The 24,197-nt window shown below is 37.1% G+C and overlaps 2 protein-coding genes across 17 annotated transcripts in view; one reads left to right on the plus strand and one right to left on the minus strand.

Moving 5' to 3' along the window:
* Positions 1–24,197, minus strand: part of LOC106869257 (GDP-Man:Man(3)GlcNAc(2)-PP-Dol alpha-1,2-mannosyltransferase) — a 58,265-nt gene that overhangs the window by 5,825 nt on the left and 28,243 nt on the right. The window contains exons 1-4 of one of the 13 annotated variants that reach the window (XM_089352280.1): positions 9,146–9,322; positions 6,511–6,673; positions 4,114–4,288; positions 1,118–1,361 (exon numbers count right to left, since the gene is read on the minus strand). In XM_089352280.1, the coding sequence (XP_089208406.1) occupies positions 1,118–1,341 (224 nt within the window). In that variant the 5' untranslated portion in view covers positions 1,342–1,361; positions 4,114–4,288; positions 6,511–6,673; positions 9,146–9,322. Of the gene's footprint in view, positions 1–1,117; positions 1,362–4,113; positions 4,289–5,466; positions 7,320–9,145; positions 9,425–12,647; positions 12,671–24,197 lie in introns of those variants that run through there. The other 12 variants (XM_014914921.3, XM_014914922.3, XM_089352286.1 and 9 more) reach the window with 12 other exon arrangements.
* LOC106877342 (copper-transporting ATPase 1) overlaps positions 20,880–24,197 on the plus strand; it is a 166,400-nt gene continuing 163,082 nt past the window's right edge. For 2 of the 4 annotated variants that reach the window (XM_089352279.1, XM_089352276.1), the window contains exon 1: positions 20,921–20,951. The gene's annotated coding sequence lies outside the window, so the exon portion shown is untranslated. Of the gene's footprint in view, positions 20,952–24,197 lie in introns of all 4 variants that reach the window. The other 2 variants (XM_089352275.1, XM_089352278.1) reach the window with 2 other exon arrangements.

Raw genomic sequence — 24,197 nt, forward strand, 5'->3', positions numbered from 1 at the left:
AAACAATAGTGGCATCGACTAACAAGATGAAAAGTTTTAAGAGAAAACTGATTTCATGGAAGTCAGCTGTTCATAAAAACGATGTGCCAAACTTCCTTTCTCTTCACCAAGCACAAAATAATTATCTTCGAGCTGTTAAAAGTCTGATTCTGCATCATTTAGGTCGGCTGAGAGAAGCAGTTAAATATTTTCCCTATGTACCCCTGGTCTAGCTGGGACTCTGCACCAACTGCAGATTTCATCTGTACCCCTCAGTAGATTGTCCTGCTGGAACTTCCAATTGTCCTTTAAGCTATATATCCCCAACTCTTCTTTTCTTTCATCAGAAGCTTCCATAGTCTTCTTTTCCAGATTGGTTTATTTCTCTGAGTCTTTCTAGCTCCAATTCTGAAGTCACTAACTAGTAACCTATATTGGGTTGTTCACTCTTCACCTGGGAAAGACTTTGTATTTTTAAACATCCGTCTATCTTGTTGCCTGATGAGAGGGAGTCAGTCTGGTTTATATGCCCACAGACTGATAAATGATTAGTGGCTGGCTGATTTTCTGAAGTTAGCAATGCAGATCGTGAGATCGTTTGCATCATAGAACTCCAGCAGTCTTGTCCCCTTCTCATTTCTAAGTCCAAAGCCATAGCCATGCACTCCCTGGAATCCATGGGGATGCTATCCAACATGTCTGTTAAAGTCACCAGCCACAATAACATATATGTGTGTATCTGTATGAGTTTATGTGTGTGTATGTATATATATATATGCCCACATATACATACTCATGCACTCACCCATATTCACACACTCACACATTATTCTCACATATACACATGCACTTGCACACCCTAGTTCAGCTGAGTCACCATTATTATCTCCCTTTAACTCAGCCTCTTTCTTCCAGCCATTTCATCATGTTGAACCATTAATCCCAACACATTTTTTTCTCTCTCGGTTTTTTTTTATTTCCTCTCAATCCTTTCTGATGAAGAGCATAAGCTCGAAGCATCCATTCTTCCCAAGCATTAAACTAAAACACTTGCTTGTTGTTCCTTCACCTGTTTTCATATTTTGCTCTCTACACATATATTTATATATATATATATATATACAAAAATTCAACTTACTTTATCTGTAAAGCACGAACAGCTGTCCACAGCACTCTTTCACCACCTCCTCCAGCATTACAGTAGGGATGGAAGAATCCAATAGTGAATGTGTTTGGGAATTTTTTCGCTGATTTTCTCTTAACCCAAAATCTAACCAAGAGTAGACCAACTGCCAATACAACAGGAACTAGTAATAACAATTTTGGGTAGATAAGTGTTGCAAGGAGTGTGATGAGAAACATTGTTTTTTGTTGTTAATGGACTGAAAAATAGAAAGAAAATTAATATTTATCAGAAATAGAAATTAATTTAAATATGAGTAAATGGAGAGATGAAAGAAAGTGGCACTCAATACATTTGGTAGTAGTTACATATATTATTTAATAACTAACAGTTTGACTCAGCTCCATGCAACTTCAAGTTTCATAGGCTCAGAGAACAAACCTAACACATAAGCATCTAGAGAGAGAGGTTCATTTTGAGTCATGAGTTGGACGATTTGACTGAGGACTGGCAAGCCAGAAGGCTGCATCAGGCTCCAATCTGATCTGGCAGAGTTTCTACAGCTGGATGCCCTTCCTAACGCCAACCACTCCAAGAGTGTAGTCGTATATACGTATATATATATATATATATATAAAAAAAAAAAACGTCACCCTTTCAAAGCCTAGCCAGGCTCATGGGCCCAGTTTCTTGGTTTCTATGGCGTATGTGTTCCCCCAAGCTGGACGGGACGCCAGTCCATCGCAGCGTTAATCGAGAAACAGGAAGAAAGAGTGAGAGAAAGTTGGGGCAAAAAAGCACAACAGGGGTCGCTATGACCCCCTGCCGGAGCCTCGTGGAGCTTAGGTGTTTTCACTCAATAAACACTCACAACGCCCAGTCTGGGAATTGAAACCGCGATCCTCCGACTGCGATTCCGCTGCCCTAAACAATGGGCCATTGCGCCTCCACACACACACACACACATATATATATATATATATATATATATATGTATGTAAATTATTAATATAGGCAGCAGTTTAACAATGTGTTACGAAAAAGGCAAACTATAATTGTCATTAAATATATCTGAGGGTGTTGGAACACCTACACTGTTACAAATAAGACCCGAAAATGAACAGCATCCTAAATACATACAAACTACTAAAATGCAAAAGACAGATCACTCAAAAGACTTCTAACAAATGCAAAACTATACTCAATACAAACGATACCTAGAGTTAAAAAATGTAGACCACCTAACTGTAGTATATGCCCAGCCAGGATAAAAATTCTCAATTAAAACCAACTTCAAATGTGCTTCCCAGAACCTTATCTATGTCCTAATCTGCTCAGGTTGCGGTCACAATTATGTGGGTCAAACGAGCCTTACTTTGAGACACAGAGTCATGCTACATAAAGAACAGATCCGTTTCCCTCAATGCGTATATATATATATATATATATATACATATATACATATATGTTATATATATATATATATATATATATATATATAAGCAATGTTAATTCTCTAAATGAAGTATTAACAGTAATTGCACGATAAAGTGTAGTATATTGCCACTTAAGTGTGGCTGACCCCTAGGGGTGGATGTTACTGTTGCTTTTAGCCCCAGGAGGACATCTCCTCCAGCTGGCTTATCGACACACGACTGTGTCCTGTTTGCCAAGGGTAGTTATCCCTCTCACCAACATCTGCAGCACGAACGGATCCGGATTTCAGGGTTATTTCCCTTCGTCGGCGTCCGATAGCCGCTGACCTTGGTGAGAGAGACAAAAACCTGGCAATCTTATATCTTCTTTTCAAGTGAAATTCTTCACTGATATCGAAAAGGTGAAAACAAGCAATGTTAATTCTCTAAATGAAGTATTAACAGTAACTGCACGATAAAGTGTAGTATATTGCCACTTAAGTGTGGCTGACCCCTAGGGGTGGATGTTACTGTTGCTTTTAGCCCCAAGAGGACATCTCCTCCAGCTGGCTTATCGACACACGACTGTGTCCTGTTTGCCAAGGGTAGTTATCCCTCTCACCAACATCTGCAGCACGAACGGATCCGGATTTCCTGGGGCTAAAAGCAACAGTAACATCCACCCCTAGGGGTCAGCCACACTTAAGTGGTAATATACTACACTTTATATATATATACTTATATATATATATATAGGTTATATAGACATATGCATATATATATATATACATATATTATATATATATATATATATACACATATATTATATATATATATATATATATATACACATATTATAACAACAACAGATTTCAGAGAAAATAAATTGCATCATTTCTATGTCCTTACTTTCAGTTACCTCTACAACACATGAGGACATAGTGTACCTATTCTAAAAGCAGTATATTCACAGCATATACCTAGCAACTGATTCATATGTATGTGCATGTGTGAGAGAGACCGTCTATCTTCCGGCATTACTCTAACACCACATCACCAGTATTTCTATCTCTTTCCAGTTTCAGTCAAGCCACTCCCACCCTCTCTTCTATAATGTAACCTAACCATATAGCTCCTCTTATATAGCAAGGAACCTCTTCTTTTCTGGCCCCTTCTCCCACATAGCAAAAAGCTGTCTCACTCTCTACTACAGTTCCACTCAAAGGGAATCTTAGTCTTTCAGGCTAACCTCACAAGTGCAGATGTCATGAAAAATGCACCTAATACACACAGTAAAGTGGTGACATCAGGAATAGCATCCAGTCGTAGAAACCATGTCAAAGAAGACACTGGATCAGATGCAGTCTTCAGATTCTTCGGATCCTATCAAACTGTCCAACCTAAGCCAGCATGGAACGCAGACATTAACTGATCATCATCATCATGGAAGTAAACATTACTCACACATTCACTCTCTATTTGTTATTTGATAGTCTGTTACTTCAACATTATCTCATTTGGGTGACAGAACAAACATGCAAGATAATTATTATATACCAATTCACAAAGAAATTTAAGTAAAATAAAGTAACTTACATATTAATTACTTCTTGAAGTGAGTTAGTTAATTTAATATGAATTGTGTATACTGCTTGAGTGCATGTTATAAGTAGTTAGTGTGAAAAACATGGGTAGGACATTGGTGCACAATTTTTTAAAAACTGCATGTCACTGGTAAGATGGTTAGTATTTAGCCATTTTATTTAGTTACCTGAAATTTTAAAAAAAAAAACAGTATAGTTTCTACATACTAAACACTAGCTGACTGGACTGAACAGCATGCACTACTCTCCTTAGTGTATTTTCCTTTAATGACTTATAAATGTTGAATTCTTACATAGAAACAACGCATCAGATTTATAAAAATGAAATGAAATTGTGCAATGCTCATGTTTCTCATAGGTACAAGTGTGGTTTCTATTACATTCAGCTATTTTCCATCAACTGACGGATAACACCAAAGCAAGTTATTGAAAATTTATCTGCACTAGTTGTAGACCTACTTGTCTACACTGGCCAGTTGCAGAACAGACAGGGTGTTCTTGTAATCAGGTGATTAACCATGATCATCTGTGACCAAATGAAATTTGAATACAGAATGCAAAAAGCTGGAATGACTACTGCAAACTGAGCCAACACTCTAATGACTCTGCCAATTTAGAATAAAAAGAAATTGTGACATAGATCAAACCAATTAACCCTGTAGCATTTAGATGACTTTGTTAAATTTGATACTTATTTATTCACATTCTTTTGAATTAATCTTACATTATCATGTAGCTTCAAGATTTTGATGATGTGATTGTCTATTTTTAGAATGACATTATAGGGTGAGATGTTAGTAGAGATCAGATCTTGATAATATTTGAGCCAGGTATGACCAGTTTAAGTGCTAAAGGATTAAAGAGCTTATCCAAATACTGCCCATTGCATCTCTTTTTCTACTGTTTTACATTCTGTCAAGTTAATATGGAAGAAATGGTTTTTACTGAAATAATTGGAGGTTTTTTTTCTCCCGGCTGAATGTCCTTCCTACCGCAAACTACTTAACTTTCAAGGAGCATGAGACAGTGTACTGTCTCATATGGCCAGAACCTCAATATCTCAACTTCACAGCCATTTACAACTTTCGACTTAAATTGTGATGCTTAATATTTTTCCACACAGCAAATTTTAATTTTTATTAGTCAACTAATAAAAAATCTGATTACATTGATATTATTGTTAGTTGACTGATAAAAAATTAAAGTTTGATTATATGGAAAAAGCAGGAAGTGGTATTAGATCTGCTCAAGTTACAGAATAACACAGGCTAAAATCAATTAGTACACATAAGCATTAAATATGAGAACTGAGTAGCTTATAGAACGGAATACTTCGGGTTCAGACCTAATGAATGGTACCTTTGGCAAGTCTCTTCTGTTATGGATCCGGTGAGTTTGGTAGACTAAAACTGTAAAGGCCAATCATGTGTGAGTGTGTGTGCGCGCCCTGAGCCATGCTGACATTTGGCGGCTTCACTTCGGCAAAATGATATGATGTTTACATCCCTTGTAGACATTATGACTTGCTGTGCTTTCAATGATCGGTAGAAAAAAAAACTCCGTTTTATTTTCAAAATACAGGTCAGGGTTAGTGACAGCACGAGTATCAAGGCTGTAAAATCCTGCCTCAAATACGTTCCAGTCTACACCATGCTAGCTTGGAAAAACGGACGTTGAATAAACGAACGAATTTTATTTTTTTTAAATTGGTTTGATCGAAAGAAAGGAATAGTTGCAAAGTTAGACATTATAAACATATTGTTATTCCATTTGCAGACACCCAAACTGGAGAACAACACAGTTAAAAAGAGTCGAATGGAAAAAGCACGTGTATGGAGGAAATTCAAGCGGAGAGCACTGACTGGACGTAGTGACAAGTGAGCGAGGAGAGTGACTAGGTGAGACGAGTGTGGAGTACGTGACAGAAAAGCAGCTAGCACTGAGAAGAGACCACTGTAATTGCGATAGAAAAGGCAGAAAGAGAACACATGGACATGGCCCAGTGGTTAGAGTATTTGTATACGGACTTGATGCCAATTGGTCTGGCAGGCAGGTTAAGATAAGTGAGCATAGATATAGAGAGATTATTGTAATAGAATATGTGTTAACCTGAACAGGAAAGGTAGTACAAATAACTTCCTAAGGCAGAGTAATTCGAGATATATAGGTGAAGCTCCTCAAGATGTGTAATTCGAGATATATGGGTGAGGGATAATCTAGTTCAGTATTTATCGATTACGAAATATAATAAACCAAGGGAAATAACTCTTAATAACTTGTGTGATTAAGAGGTGAAGGAAACTGTTTCCGAGGAACGTTGTATTTATGATACTGAATGATTATTATTAAATAAAGAAAAGGCGGCGAGCTGGCAGAATCGTTAGCATACCGTTACAGAATGCTCTGTAGAGCATTTCGTCCACTTCATGTTCTGAGTTCAAATTCCGCTGAGGTCGACTGTGCCTTTCATCCTTCAAGGTTCGATAAAATAAGTACTGGTTGAGCAATGTGGTCGATGTAATCGACTTACACCCTCCCCCGAACTGGCTGGCCTTGTGCAAAAATTTGAAATCATTATTAAATAAAGAAATGATTATAGTTTTTGCCTGAGCAAGAAGTTCCAAAAGATTAACATAAACGCAATAGAAATAATTTATAAACCAATGAGGAAGCATTTATGCAGACATTCGACCTGCTAGATGTAGCAACAAATTCCTCTTCAAATTAGATGAAGGACACAATTGAAACAATATGGGAGCCGTTATGTAGTTATCGAGCTGCTAGAAGTAGCTACCAAATCTCCTTCAAGTTACACCCTACTGTCTTTAAAAGAGAAGGAAATTAAATGTAGTTCTGTGTTTAAGAAAAATAATGACGAGATAGTTATGGATGTAATGGTTTTCATTAGAAATCTACTGAGTCAGGGCAGACATAAGAGAAAACAGCAAATGAGCATCTCTGCAGTTGTTCAGCTTGCTACAATAGCAACCGAATATCCCTCAACTCAAAAAACGACTATACCTAAAAGAAAAAAAAACTGAGTAATGTAATCCTTGAAAACGACTCACAGCTGGAATATATTTTGATCATTGACACGTGTACCCTTAACGTAGTTCTCGGGGATATTCAGCGTGACAGTGTGACAAGGCTACCTTTGAATTACAGGCACAACAGAAACAGGAAGTAAGAGTGAGAGAAAGTTGTGGTGAAAGAGTACCATCCCCTGCTAGAGCCTCGTGGAGCTTTAGGTGTTTTCGCTCAATAAACACTCACAACGCCCGGTCTGGGAATCGAAACCGCGAGTCCGCTGCCCTAAGTACTGACCTAGGGCTAAACAACAACCGGGGAGGTTGTTGCAGGACATAAATACATCGTGTGACATATTTGAAAGAAAAAGAAAAAAAAAGATAAAATTCTGTATTTTATTGTTTTAGTCAGATGAAGGGGGATTATTCCTGGATTATGAACAGAGTTAAATTATTAAGGCCGAGTCTAAGAGTATGGATTAGGGTTCAGTTTGATAAGAGGGTTGATGTTTAGGAATATAATTAACGGTTAGGATTTACAGTAACGACTTAAGTTCGTAATAACGTTAACATTTAGAATAATCAGCGCTTGTTCGTGATTTTCTGATTTTATTAATATGATACAAAATTATTTTCTTTTCGTTTTCAATCCAAAATAGTAAATTGTAACTGTCCAAAAAAATTACAATGAATAAAGGGCGTGTTTTGCGGGAGATGAGTTAATATTTTAGAATAATACCAATCTTCTAATTTAAGGAAGAAATTGCGTTTAAATATATGGTTTTGTATTCATAAATATTCCATTGTCTAAGAGTGGAAATTGTCCAAGAGCTAATGGACCATAATTATGTTTACTACTTCCTATAACAGCTGGTGAAAAGTTACAAAAACCAAAGGTACTATTCAAGAAGAGTGGTGCCGGTGCGCGCACTCACGCATCTGTGCTAGCTAGTCGTGACTAAATATTTACTTTGTGTTTTATTTACTTTGTTTTTAAAAAATTATTTACTTTATTTAGAAAAAACCCTCATACATGCGAGCATCTATTAATTTGCATACGCGCACTCGCGCTAGGTAGTCGTAGAATCGACTAGTCACGACTAGCTAGCTCGGATGCGCGCACCGGGACCACTCTTCTTGAATAGTAACCAAGCCAAATATATTCATGAAAGAAAATAAGGATTTAAAATTTAGAGTAATTGACTTAAGATCATATTTAATTTAAATGAAACTATGATTCAAGAACTAGATTTGTTTTGAATAAAAATATACTTGCTTAATCCCAAGACAGGGCTTTTTAGTGGGATATCGAAAAATACATTATCAAATATGAGCTTCCCTTTCTAAAACGGAAACGGCTGGGTCTGAGGGAGATTTAGCTGCCATTTCCAGTCGCTCAAACTGCAAGTAGGTCTATCGTTGGTTAGCTAAAATACAATAATTAATTGCATCATGGATTCTAATCCTGCTCTAACCAACTTTGTTATTCCTGCCTCAAGGATTGAGAGAATTAGTAACCGTATAACTTGAATAAATTTCATAGACGATATCCTCTCTAATGTACAAAGTAAGCTGAGAAACCATTTACATATTTATATCGAATATGTTTAATTTCACGTGAGGTTTTACTGAGCAGACCGATAAGACAATCGAATGACTAGATGCAATCCACAGGTCTATAGTTCTCGTTATACCATACCATCACTTTGTTGAGGTCCGTACAACATATTACGACCAGCAATGGTTAAAGTTAGGTGCGACGCGGCAGTCTCTCTCTCTCTACAGTTCGGTCTACTTCTGATCTATAACTAGCACGTAGGCACTTGTATATTTGTCCGAATAAACAAATGAAAACTAGAAACTGTATCCATAGCCGACGAAAGCTGATACAGTGGGGCTGTAGTTTTATCTTAAAATCGTGATGATGACGAAAACAACGATAAAAATGAAACGTAGAACAAACGATACCGCAAAATGTCATAGCAAAAGACATCGTACCTGACAAATGCTGTAATAAAAATATGGTAAATTAATAAAAAGTAAACCCTTATAACTAATCCACACACGTAACAATGCTGAAGCCCTAGATAAACACATTCAGAAATGGAAACTTGTATGAAAAACAAAACAACAAACACTTACATGTTTAGCTTGGATCGATTGCCGTCCTACTATGGAAGGCAAAAAGCATCATCAATAAATACAGTCCCACGTCAGCCCTGATCTAGTTCTTCGTTTATCATAATTCTTTTCACATCTAAGATTCATTAAAGGAATACAAAATTATCTCAGTGTCTTGGTTGGTACAGTATTTTAATGACCCCTGTAAGATAAGCACGAAGTTGGGATCTTTTTTAAAACGGGGGCCACATTTTTCATTAACGAAACACTTTGAAACTTGGAACACTGGTAGAATGTGTCATATAAAACATCTTTTTCTCTTAGTCTTCTTTAAAAAAAAAAGAAATCCATAAGTTATTCCATGTTAAAGTTGTCGTATTTCTGTAATTTCAACCAATCACTGACGTCCATTCAGCCGATATACATTAAGTGCCGACTACATAAACAAACGATTCTGAAACAATTAACCCTAACCCTAGGGTTAGGGCTAAAGCAAATTTGAAATGAAAAAAGCAAATAAAACGAAGGTATGGAGATTAAATACGCTTTACACCGCTTAATCAGCCAAAGGAGTAAATATAAACAACTGAATATGTGTCAGTGATTGGTTGAAATTATCGAAATAAGACAATTTTTTACATGAAATAAATTCGAATACAAAAATATTTTTCTGTTCTATAACACAAAATAGATAAGTATACGAAGTTTGAAAGTCTTTCGGTACCAAAAACACTACGTAAAACATTAATGAAAAATGTGGCCCCCGTTTTAAAATAGATCCCGACGTTGATCTAAGTTGGGATCAGAAATTTGATTATAAAGGGCCGTAACTAAATACGATTGTGTCAACTACATGCATCGAGTTGATGGTTAGCTATACTCTGCCATATAGCGTTTAACTGCACGCTCACAAATGTTAACTACACAATTATATGGTGCTCAGCTGGATACTAACATGTAGTTTGTACACATTTCCATCTGGTGTTTAGCTATACACTTCCATGTCACGTTTAACCACATTCTACCATGTGAAGTTTGACTATACGTTGCCATTTCATGTTTAGCTAGAAACTGCCATGTATTTAAATATACACTGTCATATGATGTATAACTACACATTGCTGTATCGTGTTTAACTAGAGATAGTCTGGTGTTTAACGAGACACAGACATTTAGCTAAGTACTTAACTACACACTTCCATGTTATGTCTTTATACATTTCTAAGTTGTATTTAGCTACACTGTCATAGAGTATTCACACTATTACGTGTTGTTTAACTATATTTTGCTCTGTGGTGTTTAGTTACTAACATGTGGCGATTAGCAATACTTTTTCGCGCGGTGTTACTCTATATACTGCCTTAGTTTGTTTTAAATGTACAGAATTTCGTAATACTGGAAACATGGAATTCTCAAAAACTCAATGAGACAGTCTGTCCGAAAAGTTAGAATTCACCACCTTGTTGTTTGAATGGGAAAAAGGGAAACTTCTTTTGCCGATACAAACGACCACACGTTCTAACTTGAGCGTGCCATGAAAATTTTCCACTTTAATCTTGTTTTGAATCTTTTGTGTTTGGCTGCTAATTTTCAATCACTTCAATTTCTGTTTGAATTGGTTTCGTATTCAGTGTAATGATGAAGTCTTATATGCTAATAAATGCCTTGAAATTCATTTTCGCCATAAATCAATAAATAAATTCACAAAATTTTTCTGAATATTCCAAAAACTATAAATCTATTAGGGGGTTATATGTCGTGCGTAAAGCAGTTGATTTATTTACAGTTTCATATTAAAACGCGTCACGCACAAGACGACGGCTTCCAAATCCTGTTTTATGACTGGGTGAAAATTATCAAACTTTAAACCTCTATAACTTTTTTAACAAATATTTTTTCTTGGAAAAGTGAGATATCTCCTGAAATTCAGCTTGGAAAACTACGTTAATACACCAAATTTTAAAATTTTCAATAAACTTTAAAATTTCCAACCAAACAGAAAAGATACCTGCTTTTTTTTTTTTTTTTTTCTAGCTCCAATGTACAAGATGTGTGTTTGTGTGTGCGCGTGCGTGCGCCCGCATTCCAAAGGCGAACAAGTTACGTACATGTGGTCTCATATTGCTTACTTTCTGTATATACATATATATATATATATATATATATAATTGCAGCGTGGAAGGAGTTTATAAGCCATTTAAAATAACACACAAAATCCGTTAGATTCACTTCAACATTTAAATTTAATTTGTCAAAATATTTTCGTCGCTTTGAGACCGCGACCTGTTCACTGACAAAATTCTGTGCTGCATGAGATGCAGCACAGAATTTTGTCAGTGAACAGGTTGCGGTCTCAAAGCGACGAAAATATTTTGACAAATTAAATTTAAATGTTGAAGTGAATCTAACGGATTTTGTGTGTTATTTTAAATGGCTTATAAACTCCTTCCACGCTGCAATTGTTTTCGTTCCAGCACACGATCTCAGATCAGGTCACTTGCTATGCAAGTGCATCTCCGTAATATATATATATATATATATATATATATATATATATATATATATAAAATAATAGTTATAGCTGTTCTTATTTTGCCACTAGTTAGATTTGCTTAAGGTACCATGCAGAGGGATTGAACGCGGAACCATGTGGTTGGGAAGCAAACTTCTCAACCACACAGTCATTCTTGCACCTAATATGTGTGTGTGTTTACATTTGTTGTCAAATCGAGTATTGTGTCCCACTATGTCTCAAAGTTAGCAGTTCATCAAGCAGAGTTCTATAAAATAGATACCAGATTAAAATACGTACTGAGGTCAGTATGATCAATTAAAATTTTGAAGGTGATACCCATCATGGTGACAGTCGAAAGACTAAACCCAGTAAAATAATATTTAAAGACTTAATGGATTCAAATTTAAGATAATGGATTACTAACCACAAGATGAGTTCAAAACTTCGTATTGGACTTCCACTCTATACGATAACATTATATGTGCATCTCAGTGTACTTGGCTTCCAACAATTAACAATTGTAATTTGAGGTTGAATGGTTAATAATAAGAAAGATGTTCAGATTTCTTTAAAAATCATTGTGCAAAATCTTCCGAGAAAAAGTATTTTTTCACCACAACAAAACACACACACACTGAGGTGTCTCTGTGGTAACTTGAGCTACTACAAATAGCAGCCAAATTTCTCTTAAAACCCACCTTTTCACTAAAAAGAAGATATAGATTTACAATATTTCAGGAAGAAATAAAAAAGAACTATGCGATGGGTCTCCTACATCAAAGGCAACTCTGGGCTATACAAAATACAGAGATATTTCACATTAAAAGATTATCGACTAAATAATACTAATAAAGTTGACGGTACATTTTTGAAGTTTCATTCCCTGGTAAAACTCCATGTATTTTAAGATTGTTCAAGCAGAGATGCCTCCCTTAGCTGAAGACCTCAAAATTGTGTGACCCGATTTCGTTTTCGAGGTTATTTTTGTAGTAAAAAAAGAGTTGTGCAAAAACGATACTTTATTTGGTAGCCGAAAGATGGCTGGATCTTTTGATACCTCATGCGTCAAATTCAGCAACTCAATTTTCGAATCCATAAGGAACATGCGCACGCACGTACACACGTTGTTTACACAGCCGTCTTCGTCTTTTGTATTTTTGTAAATTCTCATTAAAAATTTATATACTTTTAACACATATTAAACATGGTAAACATAAATAAAAATGACTTTTTATGTTAAAAAAATTGTCTGATTACACTGAAATAGATAGTTAATTCTGAGACACCTTGTGTATGCTTCAACCAAACAGCATATATAATATATAAAAAGTGTTCATTATATTATAATAAAAAACCAGTCTTTTGTGGCGCACTTCTTTTGCTATATTAAAGATGTGATACAGCCAAGATAGCTCAAGAGATTCTGAGGCCTTGCATTTGTGGGTTTTAATTGCATGTTGTCTATGACTATGATGTGGGGAAAGGGGGCTGTAAAAGGAAAGAAAATTAATATGACCTCATAGGAGAATATTTTCTCTTTTTCTGTTCATAGAGGTAATACAGGTCTGGTATCAGGTATCTAATCTGCAGATGAAAGACATGTCAATGCCCGTATACCTATTCGCTGATCTGATCGCCGTAAGCTTTGCGCGCCGAGATGATACGTTCAGCTTCCAGTAACCTGGTCTCTACCTATGAAGTTTATCTAGGTCAACCGAACACATTACAAATGTGTTGTCTGTGCAGCCGACCACTCTAAACTGTGGACAACCCAGGCTATCCCTCTCTACTATCCTATAGAATACTCTATCATGGTAAGATCTTATAAAATGGCAATGTTCTTTCTCTCCCACTTTGACATAGTTGAATCAACAGAGATAACAAATAAGAGACACAGTTTAAGAGCAAGACGAGAGAAATGCTACTAAGCATTTCGTCCGGTGTGCTAACGATTCTGCCAAATTGCCACCTAAATAATAGTGGTAATGGTTTCGAATTTGGCAGAAGGCCAGCAAATTCGGTGGAGGAAGTAAGTCGGTTACATCGACCCCAGTGCTCAACTGGTACTTATTTTATCGACCCTGAAAAGATGAAAGGAAAAGCCGTCCTTGGTGGAATTTGAACTCAGAACGTAGAGACGGACGAAATACCAATTTCTTTATTACCCACAAGGGGCTAAACACAGATGGGACAATTAACACATGATAGAATGGAACAATGAAATTAAACAATGATGATGGGACGGCCACCCCAGCCCCACCCCGGGGCGGCCGCGTTATTTCAATTATTTCAACAGTTCTTAATAGTTCCTTTCACAGTCTTCGAGAGTTCTTTTCAAAATTATCTCAATAATTTATCCAAAATAAAACTACTCACCATTTTATATAATCTTTTATTTCCTCGTAGTTCACCACTGGAGTGCTGGGTTCGAAATTCACCTCGGGCCCCAGTGGGTTTATATCTCTCGGGAAAGCCTCTTCTAATTTTTTATACTTTTTTCTATTAAAATCCATCTCGCCTCCTTATCGCAACGGTCCGAGAGGTCCACTTTGACAATGTCTTTTATTTTGGATCTCTTCTCTATTTTTTGTGTGTATCGATATGTCATCAAATATATCCCGTTCCTATGTACCTCCTGCGTCTGTATGTCTGTTCTTTTTTGTTTTTGTGATTCTGTACTACCATGCATCTGTTCTTCTATATTTCTTTGTGACTGTATATCTGTGTGTTCATCTGTCTGTAGTTCTGCATGTTTGTGTGACTCTAAGTCTGCATGTTGTGTTTGCGTGTCTGTGTTTTCAGGTTCTGTGCTTTTAGGTTTCTGCAACTCTGCGTTATCTTCTTCGCTTCCGAGTGTATGTATATCTGTGCGTTTATGCATCTGTGTATCTGTCTGTCTGTCTGTGATTGTGAGACTGTATGGTTCTGTGGTAATGTTCTGCTATTATCCTCTTTCCTCAGTGATCCCATTTGATCCTGTGATTTGTATTTTTTCCCTTGTTCGACTTTCGGCGATGAGCTCCTCCTTTCTCTCTTCCTTGATTTAGCTTCCTCAAAATCAGCTTTCTGCTCCTCTTCCTGTGACTGTTTCCTCTCTTCTATCACGCCTTCTTGCGTTTCCATTTCTTTGTTTTCCATTATTTCTGGGCACCTTCTTCTAATGTGACCTCTTTTGCCACATTCGTAGCACTTTGGAGGTCTCCCCTCCAACATTATGTCCAGTTTGTCCTCGTTAGGCAGCTCCAGTGTCTCCGGTATGTCACTATAAACTTTCTGACTTGCTATAAAAAGCACATTCAATTCATACCCCCAGCAATTTAATTACCCTTACATCTTCTCCTTCTCTTTCAGGAAAAACTGCTGCCATTACCCATTCCAACTCTATTTTCGGTGGGATCCTACCCACTCTAATCCACGTTGGACGTCTACCCAACTTATTGGGAAAGAGCATCCAATTTCCATTGGCTAGTGTTTTATTGGCGTATTTTTTTGCTGCCTCCTCCGATACAAATGTTATTTCTACAGACGTGTATGTCTTGCCTCTTGTAAAAAAACAACACATCTTCTTGTAATTCCTTCAAACACTCCTCCAACTCCTCCTTCGTTGCACTCTCTATTCTTTTATTTTTCCTTGAAAAGGATTTATATTCCACGACTCCAATTTCCATTTTCGTCTTTTCCTCCTCTGATGGGGGTCAACTTTACGTTTGGCCCCTCCTTCTTTATCATTTCTTTATATTTTTCAATTTTCTCAGCCATGTCTTCATTCCAATGTATTTCATATTGCTTCAGCAGACCTGGGACGATGGAGGCTCGACTCCTCGTCGCTGCTGCATACGTCTTCATTTTCTTCATCTCAGCAACGCCCACCAAAAAAGAGTGGCGTTATACTAAAAAAATCGCAGCGAGTAATAACACGTCCGACCAGTAAACTCACGGCAGACGGAATACCGCTAAGCATTTCGCCCGGCGTGCTAAGGATTCTGTCAGCTCACCGCATTATTATTATTAATAATAATAATAATAATAATAATAGTCAAGACGAAGAGCGCGATTCGATTGTAAGATATTTTATTAATATCGCTCTTCGTCTTGACTGTTTACTTTTGTGAAGAGTTACGTCAATCCCTTTAAAAATATAATAATAATAATAATAATCCTTTGTCCTAAAGTACAAGGCCTGAAAGTTGTGGGGAGGGGACTAGTCGATTACATCGATCCCACTGTTTCACTAGTACTTAATTTATCGACCCCGAAAGGATAAAAGGCAAAGTCGACCTTGGCAGAATTTGAACTCAGAACATAAGGACGGACGAAATGCCGCTAAGCATTTTGCCCGGCGTTCTAACAATTCTGCCAGCTCGTCGCCTTAATAATAATAATAATAATAATAATAAAATTAAAAAAAAAAACTAACGTCCTATCAATGATTAGCCGGAGATGATTTTTAAAATGAGAATACCTGAAATAAACTCGACTGCTCTCACAAACGAGAATACTAAAAATGAACCCGACCGCTCTCAAAAATTAAGTAAAAAAACACACAAAAAAAACAGGTAAAATAATCCAGAATCTTTATCCGGTACCGAATCGATCCCAAAATCTAATCAGTTCGTGTCAGCCACGAGGCCAAGCATCCCTGAAAGTGTCATCCGAATCCATCCAGCTGTTCTTGAGATATCTTGTTCACGGACAAACAAAAAAACACGAATGAAAATGAGAATACTAAAAATGAACCCGACCGCTCTCAAAAGTTAAGTAAAAAAAACGAAAAGTAATCCAGAATTCTTGTTCAGTAACTGTTTTTCTTTATTTGGCACTGTGGCCACAACACAGATGGGGACACTACAAGGACAGACACAACACCACAATGGGGACACAAAACATAAACCGAATGACAATGAGATGTTATATAATGAAGAAATGAAATGGCTGCATGGGCCCCATAACCATGTAGTACCATTTGAATCGTTTATATAAACAATTTACCATCGTTCACTTTTTCTGTGTAATTCTTAATTATCTGTCTTTTCTCTCTTTTTTTAAAATTATATTTATAACAAAAAAACACTTACTTTTTTTCGTTCTTTTTTTTCTTAGATTTTTAAAAATTTTTTTTTTAATACCTCATAAACGGTTCCAAATCCCTGAGTTCGATCACTGGTGGCAGCTCGTCGAACATCACCGCTACTCCGGGCGGATCAATTGTTCAGTAACTGATCGATCCCAAAGGTGGTCATAGATAATGAAGGGGAATATAGAAAATTTAGTAACAGTAATAGATAGTTTATCCTTATCTAATACAAGCCAAAGTTAACAAATTCACAATTCAAAATAATTTCAAAGGCGGAGGCAATAAGTTCTACTCAGGAATTTTTAAATGAATAGCATGAGACCTTTTGGATTTCTCTTCTCTTAAACTCCAGCCTTCCTTTAGTATTCTTGTTGTTTTAGATCGATGAATAGATGTATGTATATATGCAAGTATATTGTAAAGTGTTAATATGTATGTACAATATATAATATATATATTATAAAAATATGTTAGTGTTATTTAATTTCTGAACGGTTTTGTTGCCGTTTGTTTATGTAGTTTGATTTCTTTATCTACCAGTTTCTACTAAGACAGAGACGCGAGTAAAATTAATAATAGAGAAACGAAAATAAAACTTTGGAAACAGCCTAAAGGGAGATAATTGAGAAAGACTTGTAAGACTTGAAAGTGAGCGTAAGATTGTAATCAAGTAAAGTAAAGTAGATATAACAAATGATCCAGAATCCTTGTCCGGTACCAGATCGATTCCAAAATCTAACCAGCGATTCTTGAGATACCTTGTTCACGAACAAACAAACACGACTGAAAACAATGCCTTCGCTAAGGAGCCTATTTAAGCGTGCATTCCCGCTCAGATCAGTCTCTCTTCTCAAACTGCTTCTTCGAGACGCGACAAGGTCCACTGCGGCCACGAGAGAGCCAGGCACATGAATTCGACATCTGATTTCCTATCAGTAGCTCGTCATGGTATTCTACGTCGAGTGCCCGAGGAAATAAAATCTCGTAGCTTGATTTACTTCTATTTATTCAAAGTTATCATGGAACATGGCAAGTTGTTCAAAAAACCTTTTTTCTTCCCAGTAATCTTTATTGAACATTGTATACTCATTGCCCGCGTTCGTTTGTCACGTGTCTGAATAAAACTTTGAAGTGAAGTTATGTGCACAGAACGTGTGTTGTTGTTATTTACGGCACAGAGGTATGTCATAGTTATTGGATCAATGAATCAGTTCAATTAATAAAATGATGTCAACATTATCCACGCTAGACATTGTTTCATTATGTTTAACATTTCGATTGTGCCTGCGGTTTTAACACACTGATGTAGAATAATATAGACCTTTTCCCTTCTCTCACTCTCTCCAATAACATATATCCCCCCCCCTCTCTCTCTCTTTAGTGTTTTCTTTTCTATTTTTTCACTGATTCAGTTAATCCCGTTTCGCTTCTTTCTTTGTCTCCTTTCTAAACAGGCCGGAACGCAGGAACAAGCAGAATAGTATTATATTTTGGGGGTGGAGTGGAGAGTATAAGGCCAGCAATTTTAAGGGAAGGTGATTAGCCGATTACATTGATCCAAGTGTTTAACTGGTACTACCTTAGTGATCGCGAAGAAGAGGAAAGACAAAGTGATTGAGGTATAATCTGAACTAATATTAATAATAATCTTTTCCTTATTAACCACCATTGGGAGAGGGACGGTATAGGACAATACAATGTTGGATTATATAAAATCGTTTAAATAGTAAAATAACAGAAGCAAAGACAAAAAAAAATCAAACAATGGATAGTTCTTCAAAAAGGGGCGAGACTTCTGACGGCAAACCTTATAAAATCAAGGTCACCCTGACTACCAAGGAAAGTACTCGCTCCCAGTTGTCCTCCTCCAGTCTACACGTGCATGCTTACACCCAGACATTCATTCGGACCATGCTCTCCACTTTCATTCACCTTTCAACAAATTTTACTTGGAGGCAGCATTTCCTCCTTCACCTTCACTTTCCTTTTCAAAATAAACTTGAAAATGCTGATAAGGGCTTGGTAAAAGGGGAAATAGTGCATTCAGCCCTTTCAATTTGGTCCACCAAGCAACCTCTTTCGCCGAAGCCATCAGGTAGATAAAATCTGTCTGTCCTTCCCGACCAAAGGAAGGTAACGGGATAATATTCACAGTAGACTTAGTTGATAACCAGATCCCCCCACACATACACACGTGACAACAGGTGTTCGACATAACTCCACAAGTCAGCATTCCTTGGTCACTGGACAAGTGTATGCAGAAGAGTTTTGTCGCTCTGCAAGCATCTCGGACAGACTCGGCTTACTGAAATTCTGTGCCGGTGAAGATTATCTTGAACTAGTGATGTTCCCAGGTAGTACCACCAGGCCAGAGATTTCTAAAAATTATCCATGGGTACCGGCCCTAAAATCCTCTGGGACAAATTAACCAGTTGGTTTTCATTGACGTTCAGTTATCCTGAGAACGTCATCTTTTTGCCCGCCACTAGCCCTCTATGAAATGCCAATGTGAATTTCCACCGATTGTTCTGCCCGATTGGTAGAGCTGTGAGCACTTGACAGCAGAGGACAAATTTAAGAAGATCGTACCTCTCAAAAATCTTGATTGACTATTAATTGGCAATTAAATTGTCACTATTGTTATTTTGTTAACATTTTCTGTGTCTAACTTTTTATTTTCCGAATTTTTTTTTTCTGTTTGGCCTGAATATGGGGTGTAATTGTATCCTGGTTCGTACATACATAATAATAGTGTCACGCTTGTTCCCCTTTGGTCGGCAACAGCCTCTCTTTTCCAACATGGACTAGTTCTGACAGGGAGATGGATGAAGCTCTGCTATACTGGAGATAGCTGGGTTTGTCAGTTTCTAATACACCTGCGGATAGACGGAAGCAGAGAATATAGGACAATGTGCACTCAGGTGCTATTTTCAACTATCTCTTTGATCAATCTGATCAATTTTCAAGATATCGTCTACTTTCTGTAAGTGCGAAATTTTCGTGGGACTGGATTGATGCCCTGCCTGTGACCAACATTGGAGGTCTGCTCAATCGGGATGAACTCCACATCTCCATTGCACTCGGAGTAGGAGCCGACGTCTGTGGGGCTCTGAGATGTCCCTGTGGTAGACCCTCGACTCCACAGGCTTTCATGGTTTGTCTTACCGCTTAAATGCTGGTTGTTTCGCTCCTCACACCGAGCTAAACTTAATTATTAAGGTCTGGAGCTGGCAGGGTTATCCAGAAGTGATGGGAAGAGACTAGATGGTCTTACTCTTTGTCCTTGGGTAAGAGCCCCTCATCTGGGAATCCACAGTCTGTGACTCCTTTGCTCCCTTCCACATCGTGGATGCTGCGATAAATGGGAAGATCACTGCTTCCGTAGCCGAAAGGAACAAAATCCTTAAGTATAGTGACTTGTCAATGAACCATTTCTTCCAGCCTGTTCTAGACGTTTTGGAGAGACTGGGCTGCTGACAGCGAAGTTCTTGTCATCATTGACGGCTGCCAGACGATACACGTGAAGGTGCTTGGCTGTTCCAAGGCCCGGGCCTCGCCATTCCTCGTGGTAATGTTGCGAGCGTACTGGCTTGCTTCAGTAGGTTCTGTCGAAACTTGTGGTGTGCGACCAGTTGAGGCACTTGATGTTGAATTGATGTTTCCTTTTCTTTCTTTTCCTTCTTCCTTTGTTTCTTTTTTTTTCTTTGCTCATATTTGTGTTTCTTTTGGTTTTAGATTTGTGTTTTAATGTGATTTTGTATTATTTATGTATCATATACGTACGTGTTATATATGTAATTATTGTGTCAGTTGAAAATAAAAACTTTTCATAGTGTATATATGTAAGTACAAGACAACTATTATGACTCATCTCATGATGTAATTATTTCGGTTTCAATACACATAAATTCATTTGCATTGACATTCTTGTACTGATTCTGACCGTTTTGTACTTCCATACTTCTCATATTAGATATTTCGTTTCTTTCTATCGTTCACCGTGTAAATTAAATCACATTTCCGTATCCGTGTTTGGTCACGTGACATTTGATGTTTTCAAGGAGGAACTTTTATCAACAACCGCTACCACAATGGTAAGTGAAGATGTCTCAATTTCAATTGTTTATGCAGCAAAACAAAGCCGTACAATTAAAAAAAAACCCCAGTTAACTTGCTTATCGATAGTGGCTGTGTGAGTTAACATTAATTCAAGTACATGTATGTGTATTTATATAAGGTGTCTAATAGCCGATGCTCTATAACAAAGTTTGTATACAGACTTGCCAGTCCGAACACATCTTCATACAAAACTGTGATATATTTAATCTATCTACTGGAAGTTTTTTTTTAAAGTTTTATTCATTTAAACAAATCTCTACATGTGTTTGATAATTATTCCTTATAGATATCCTTCTATCTTCATATATAATTCAGATTAACGTATGAAAAGTAAACTCAAAACATAAACCGGGCGTGTAGTGGTGGGGGTAACTAGTAAATAATGAATAAAATACTGACAAGCGACAAAAGTTATGGCCAGTAATGTGTCACAGGCGAATTCCAAGTTCAGTTTTTACGTGACAGCTTTAATAAAACAAATACAACTACAAAAAAGTAAACAATATTGAAGACATCATGCGAAATGAGGATAGATGGTGATTTAGTTAACTTCGCAGATGACACCAAAAAAATTTTTGTCAGCTTTCTTAATATGGGTACTTGATATTGAGTTACAAGTTCATTCTTGGGAAACACCCACTGAAGACAGATTTACTCAAGTTTTCTTCTTTATTCAGTTCTATTGGCCTAGTTGTTATTTAGCCTCAAGTCAGTCTTAAAATAAAAGCAGACCTATCAACAAAAAACAGTGCATGTCTCTTAGGTATATTATAATAGGGGTCTTTCGTTACTTTATCCAGATTCCGCAACCAGTCATATCTGTAATGTGGAGCGAACACACGTCGGCTCTCTCCACTGTCGTAGGAATTTACTGTGATGGAAATATTTATTCTTTAATGTGTCTTGTTTTGTTTTTAACCCTCTCTTATCTATCTATCTATCTATCTACATACACACATATATACTCGCGCGCGCATTTTCACATGTTGCATTTAATTCATTGACAGCTGAATGTGTACTCTCACTTTTTTGTTTATCTGCATTGTCACTTGCACATGTGAAGATTAAGTTTATGCAAATTTTTACGATGCAGTTGTATAGACTGTAGAGAGTATATCTATTACACACACATCCGTGTATATGCTTATATATATATATATAGCACACACGCACACACACCTCTCACATACACAATACTCACTCACATACACAACACACACGCACGCACGAAAACATATACAATATACACAGACACGCACGCACAAAAAATATACACACACGCGCATACACACGCACACGAACACACATAAACACACGCGCATACACACACACGCACCCGTACCTAACACTCACAACCCCACACACATCACAATCCCCCCCACACGCACATCCACACACATACACACACACGCATGCACAAAAACATACGCATACACACGCGCACGTACAAAATACACACACACACGCACATGTACCCAACACCTACAACCCCACACAAACACACACACATACTCAAAAACTGCCTGCTGTCCCTCCACTAACCATTGTCCATAAGCACCCACTAACTATTCCTGCTGCTAATTCCTTCCACTACGTCACACACACAAACACACATACACACTAACAGATAAACCACCAAACCATGCACACACACACACACACACACACACACATACATACGCACACACACGTTCTGTTATCACACACACACTCGCAGACTCGCGCACGCACAGATATTCACCTCCTTTTTTCACTCTCCTGTCTTAGAAAGAACTTTTCTCCCACCACCTCCTCTTTCGGTCCTTTCACAATGTAACCTCGTGGGCATCGGTGCCATTTTCCTCTTCCTCCGTTTTTCCATTCTCCGAACTTTCTGTCTTTCCGACGAAGGGCTCCGCCCGAAACGTCATACTCTCTCTCCTTCCTTTCATGAGCGTCCAATAACACTATCTGTATCACGTCCTCACTTTGTTGTTTTTTTGTTATTGTTTTTTTGTGTTTTTTTGAACCTATATATATTATATAATAATGATAATAATAATATTAGGGATAAAAATCCAAATTTACAGGTAAAAACTTAATTAAATTCAATTTATTAAAAATTAAAATTAAATTAAGTTTCACAGTATAATATATATACTGTTAATACTTCATTTAGAGAATTAACATTGCTTGTTTTCACTTTTTCGATATCAGTGAAGAATTTCACTGGAAAAATATACATAAGGTTGCCAAGAATTTATATCTCTCATCGAAGGTCGGTAGCTATCGGACGCTGACGAAGGGAAATGACCCTGAAACCCGGGTCCGTTCGTGCTACGATCACGATGAGAGGGATAACTTCCCTTGGCAAAACAAACAGGACACAGTAGTGTGTCGATAAGCCAGCTGGAGGAGATGTCCTCCTGGGGCTAAAGCAACAGTAACATCGACTCCTAGGGGTCAGCCACACTTAAGTGGCAATACACTTCACTTTATCGTGCAGTTACTGTTAATACTTCATTTAGAGAATTAACATTGCTTATATATATATATATATATATATATATATATATCTATCTATAGGAGAGAATATACAAATAATAACAACAGACGCGGACAGGTGGTGTAAATAACAAAAGTATATATTAGTATGACGCTCGGGAATACGGAAAGTCTTTGACGTTTCGAGCTACGCTCTTCAACAGAAAGAATACGGAGACAAGGAGAAAAACACGGAGAAAAAAAATTGAATAGTGTTCAGTCAACGGTCAATCATAATAATGGCCGATCATAACAATACGTATTTCTGTGTGTATGTACAGTTGCACACAGTTATGGGTGTCATACAACTTCTCCACAATTATCGTCATCACTACCATCATCATGGTAGTTAAAATCCTTTAATCAAGAAGAATCACAAGAATGATGTTTTACCAAAGTATAATTCTATCCCTTATAGAATACAACTCAGTGTTAATAATTCTAACATTAAAAAAAAATATATAGTAATTTTCAAACTGTGCAGAGATTAGTGACATCTATAATCCATTTTCTGGAAGGCAAAGATTAATGGAAATGATTGAAAGATGTACTCAGTAACACAAAGAAGAAAGATATGTGGCATTCTATATTTTTGGAGAATCTTGCAACACCTAGAACCAAACATGACAAAAAGTATAATTGTAGAACAATGATGAGTGAGAAAGAAAATTGTGCAAAATTCTTCCATTGAACACCAG

The sequence above is a fragment of the Octopus bimaculoides genome, chromosome 5 (genome assembly GCF_046866305.1).
Source record: "Octopus bimaculoides isolate indiv1 chromosome 5, ASM4686630v1, whole genome shotgun sequence".
In the NCBI taxonomy this organism is placed as follows: Eukaryota; Metazoa; Mollusca; class Cephalopoda; order Octopoda; family Octopodidae; genus Octopus; species Octopus bimaculoides.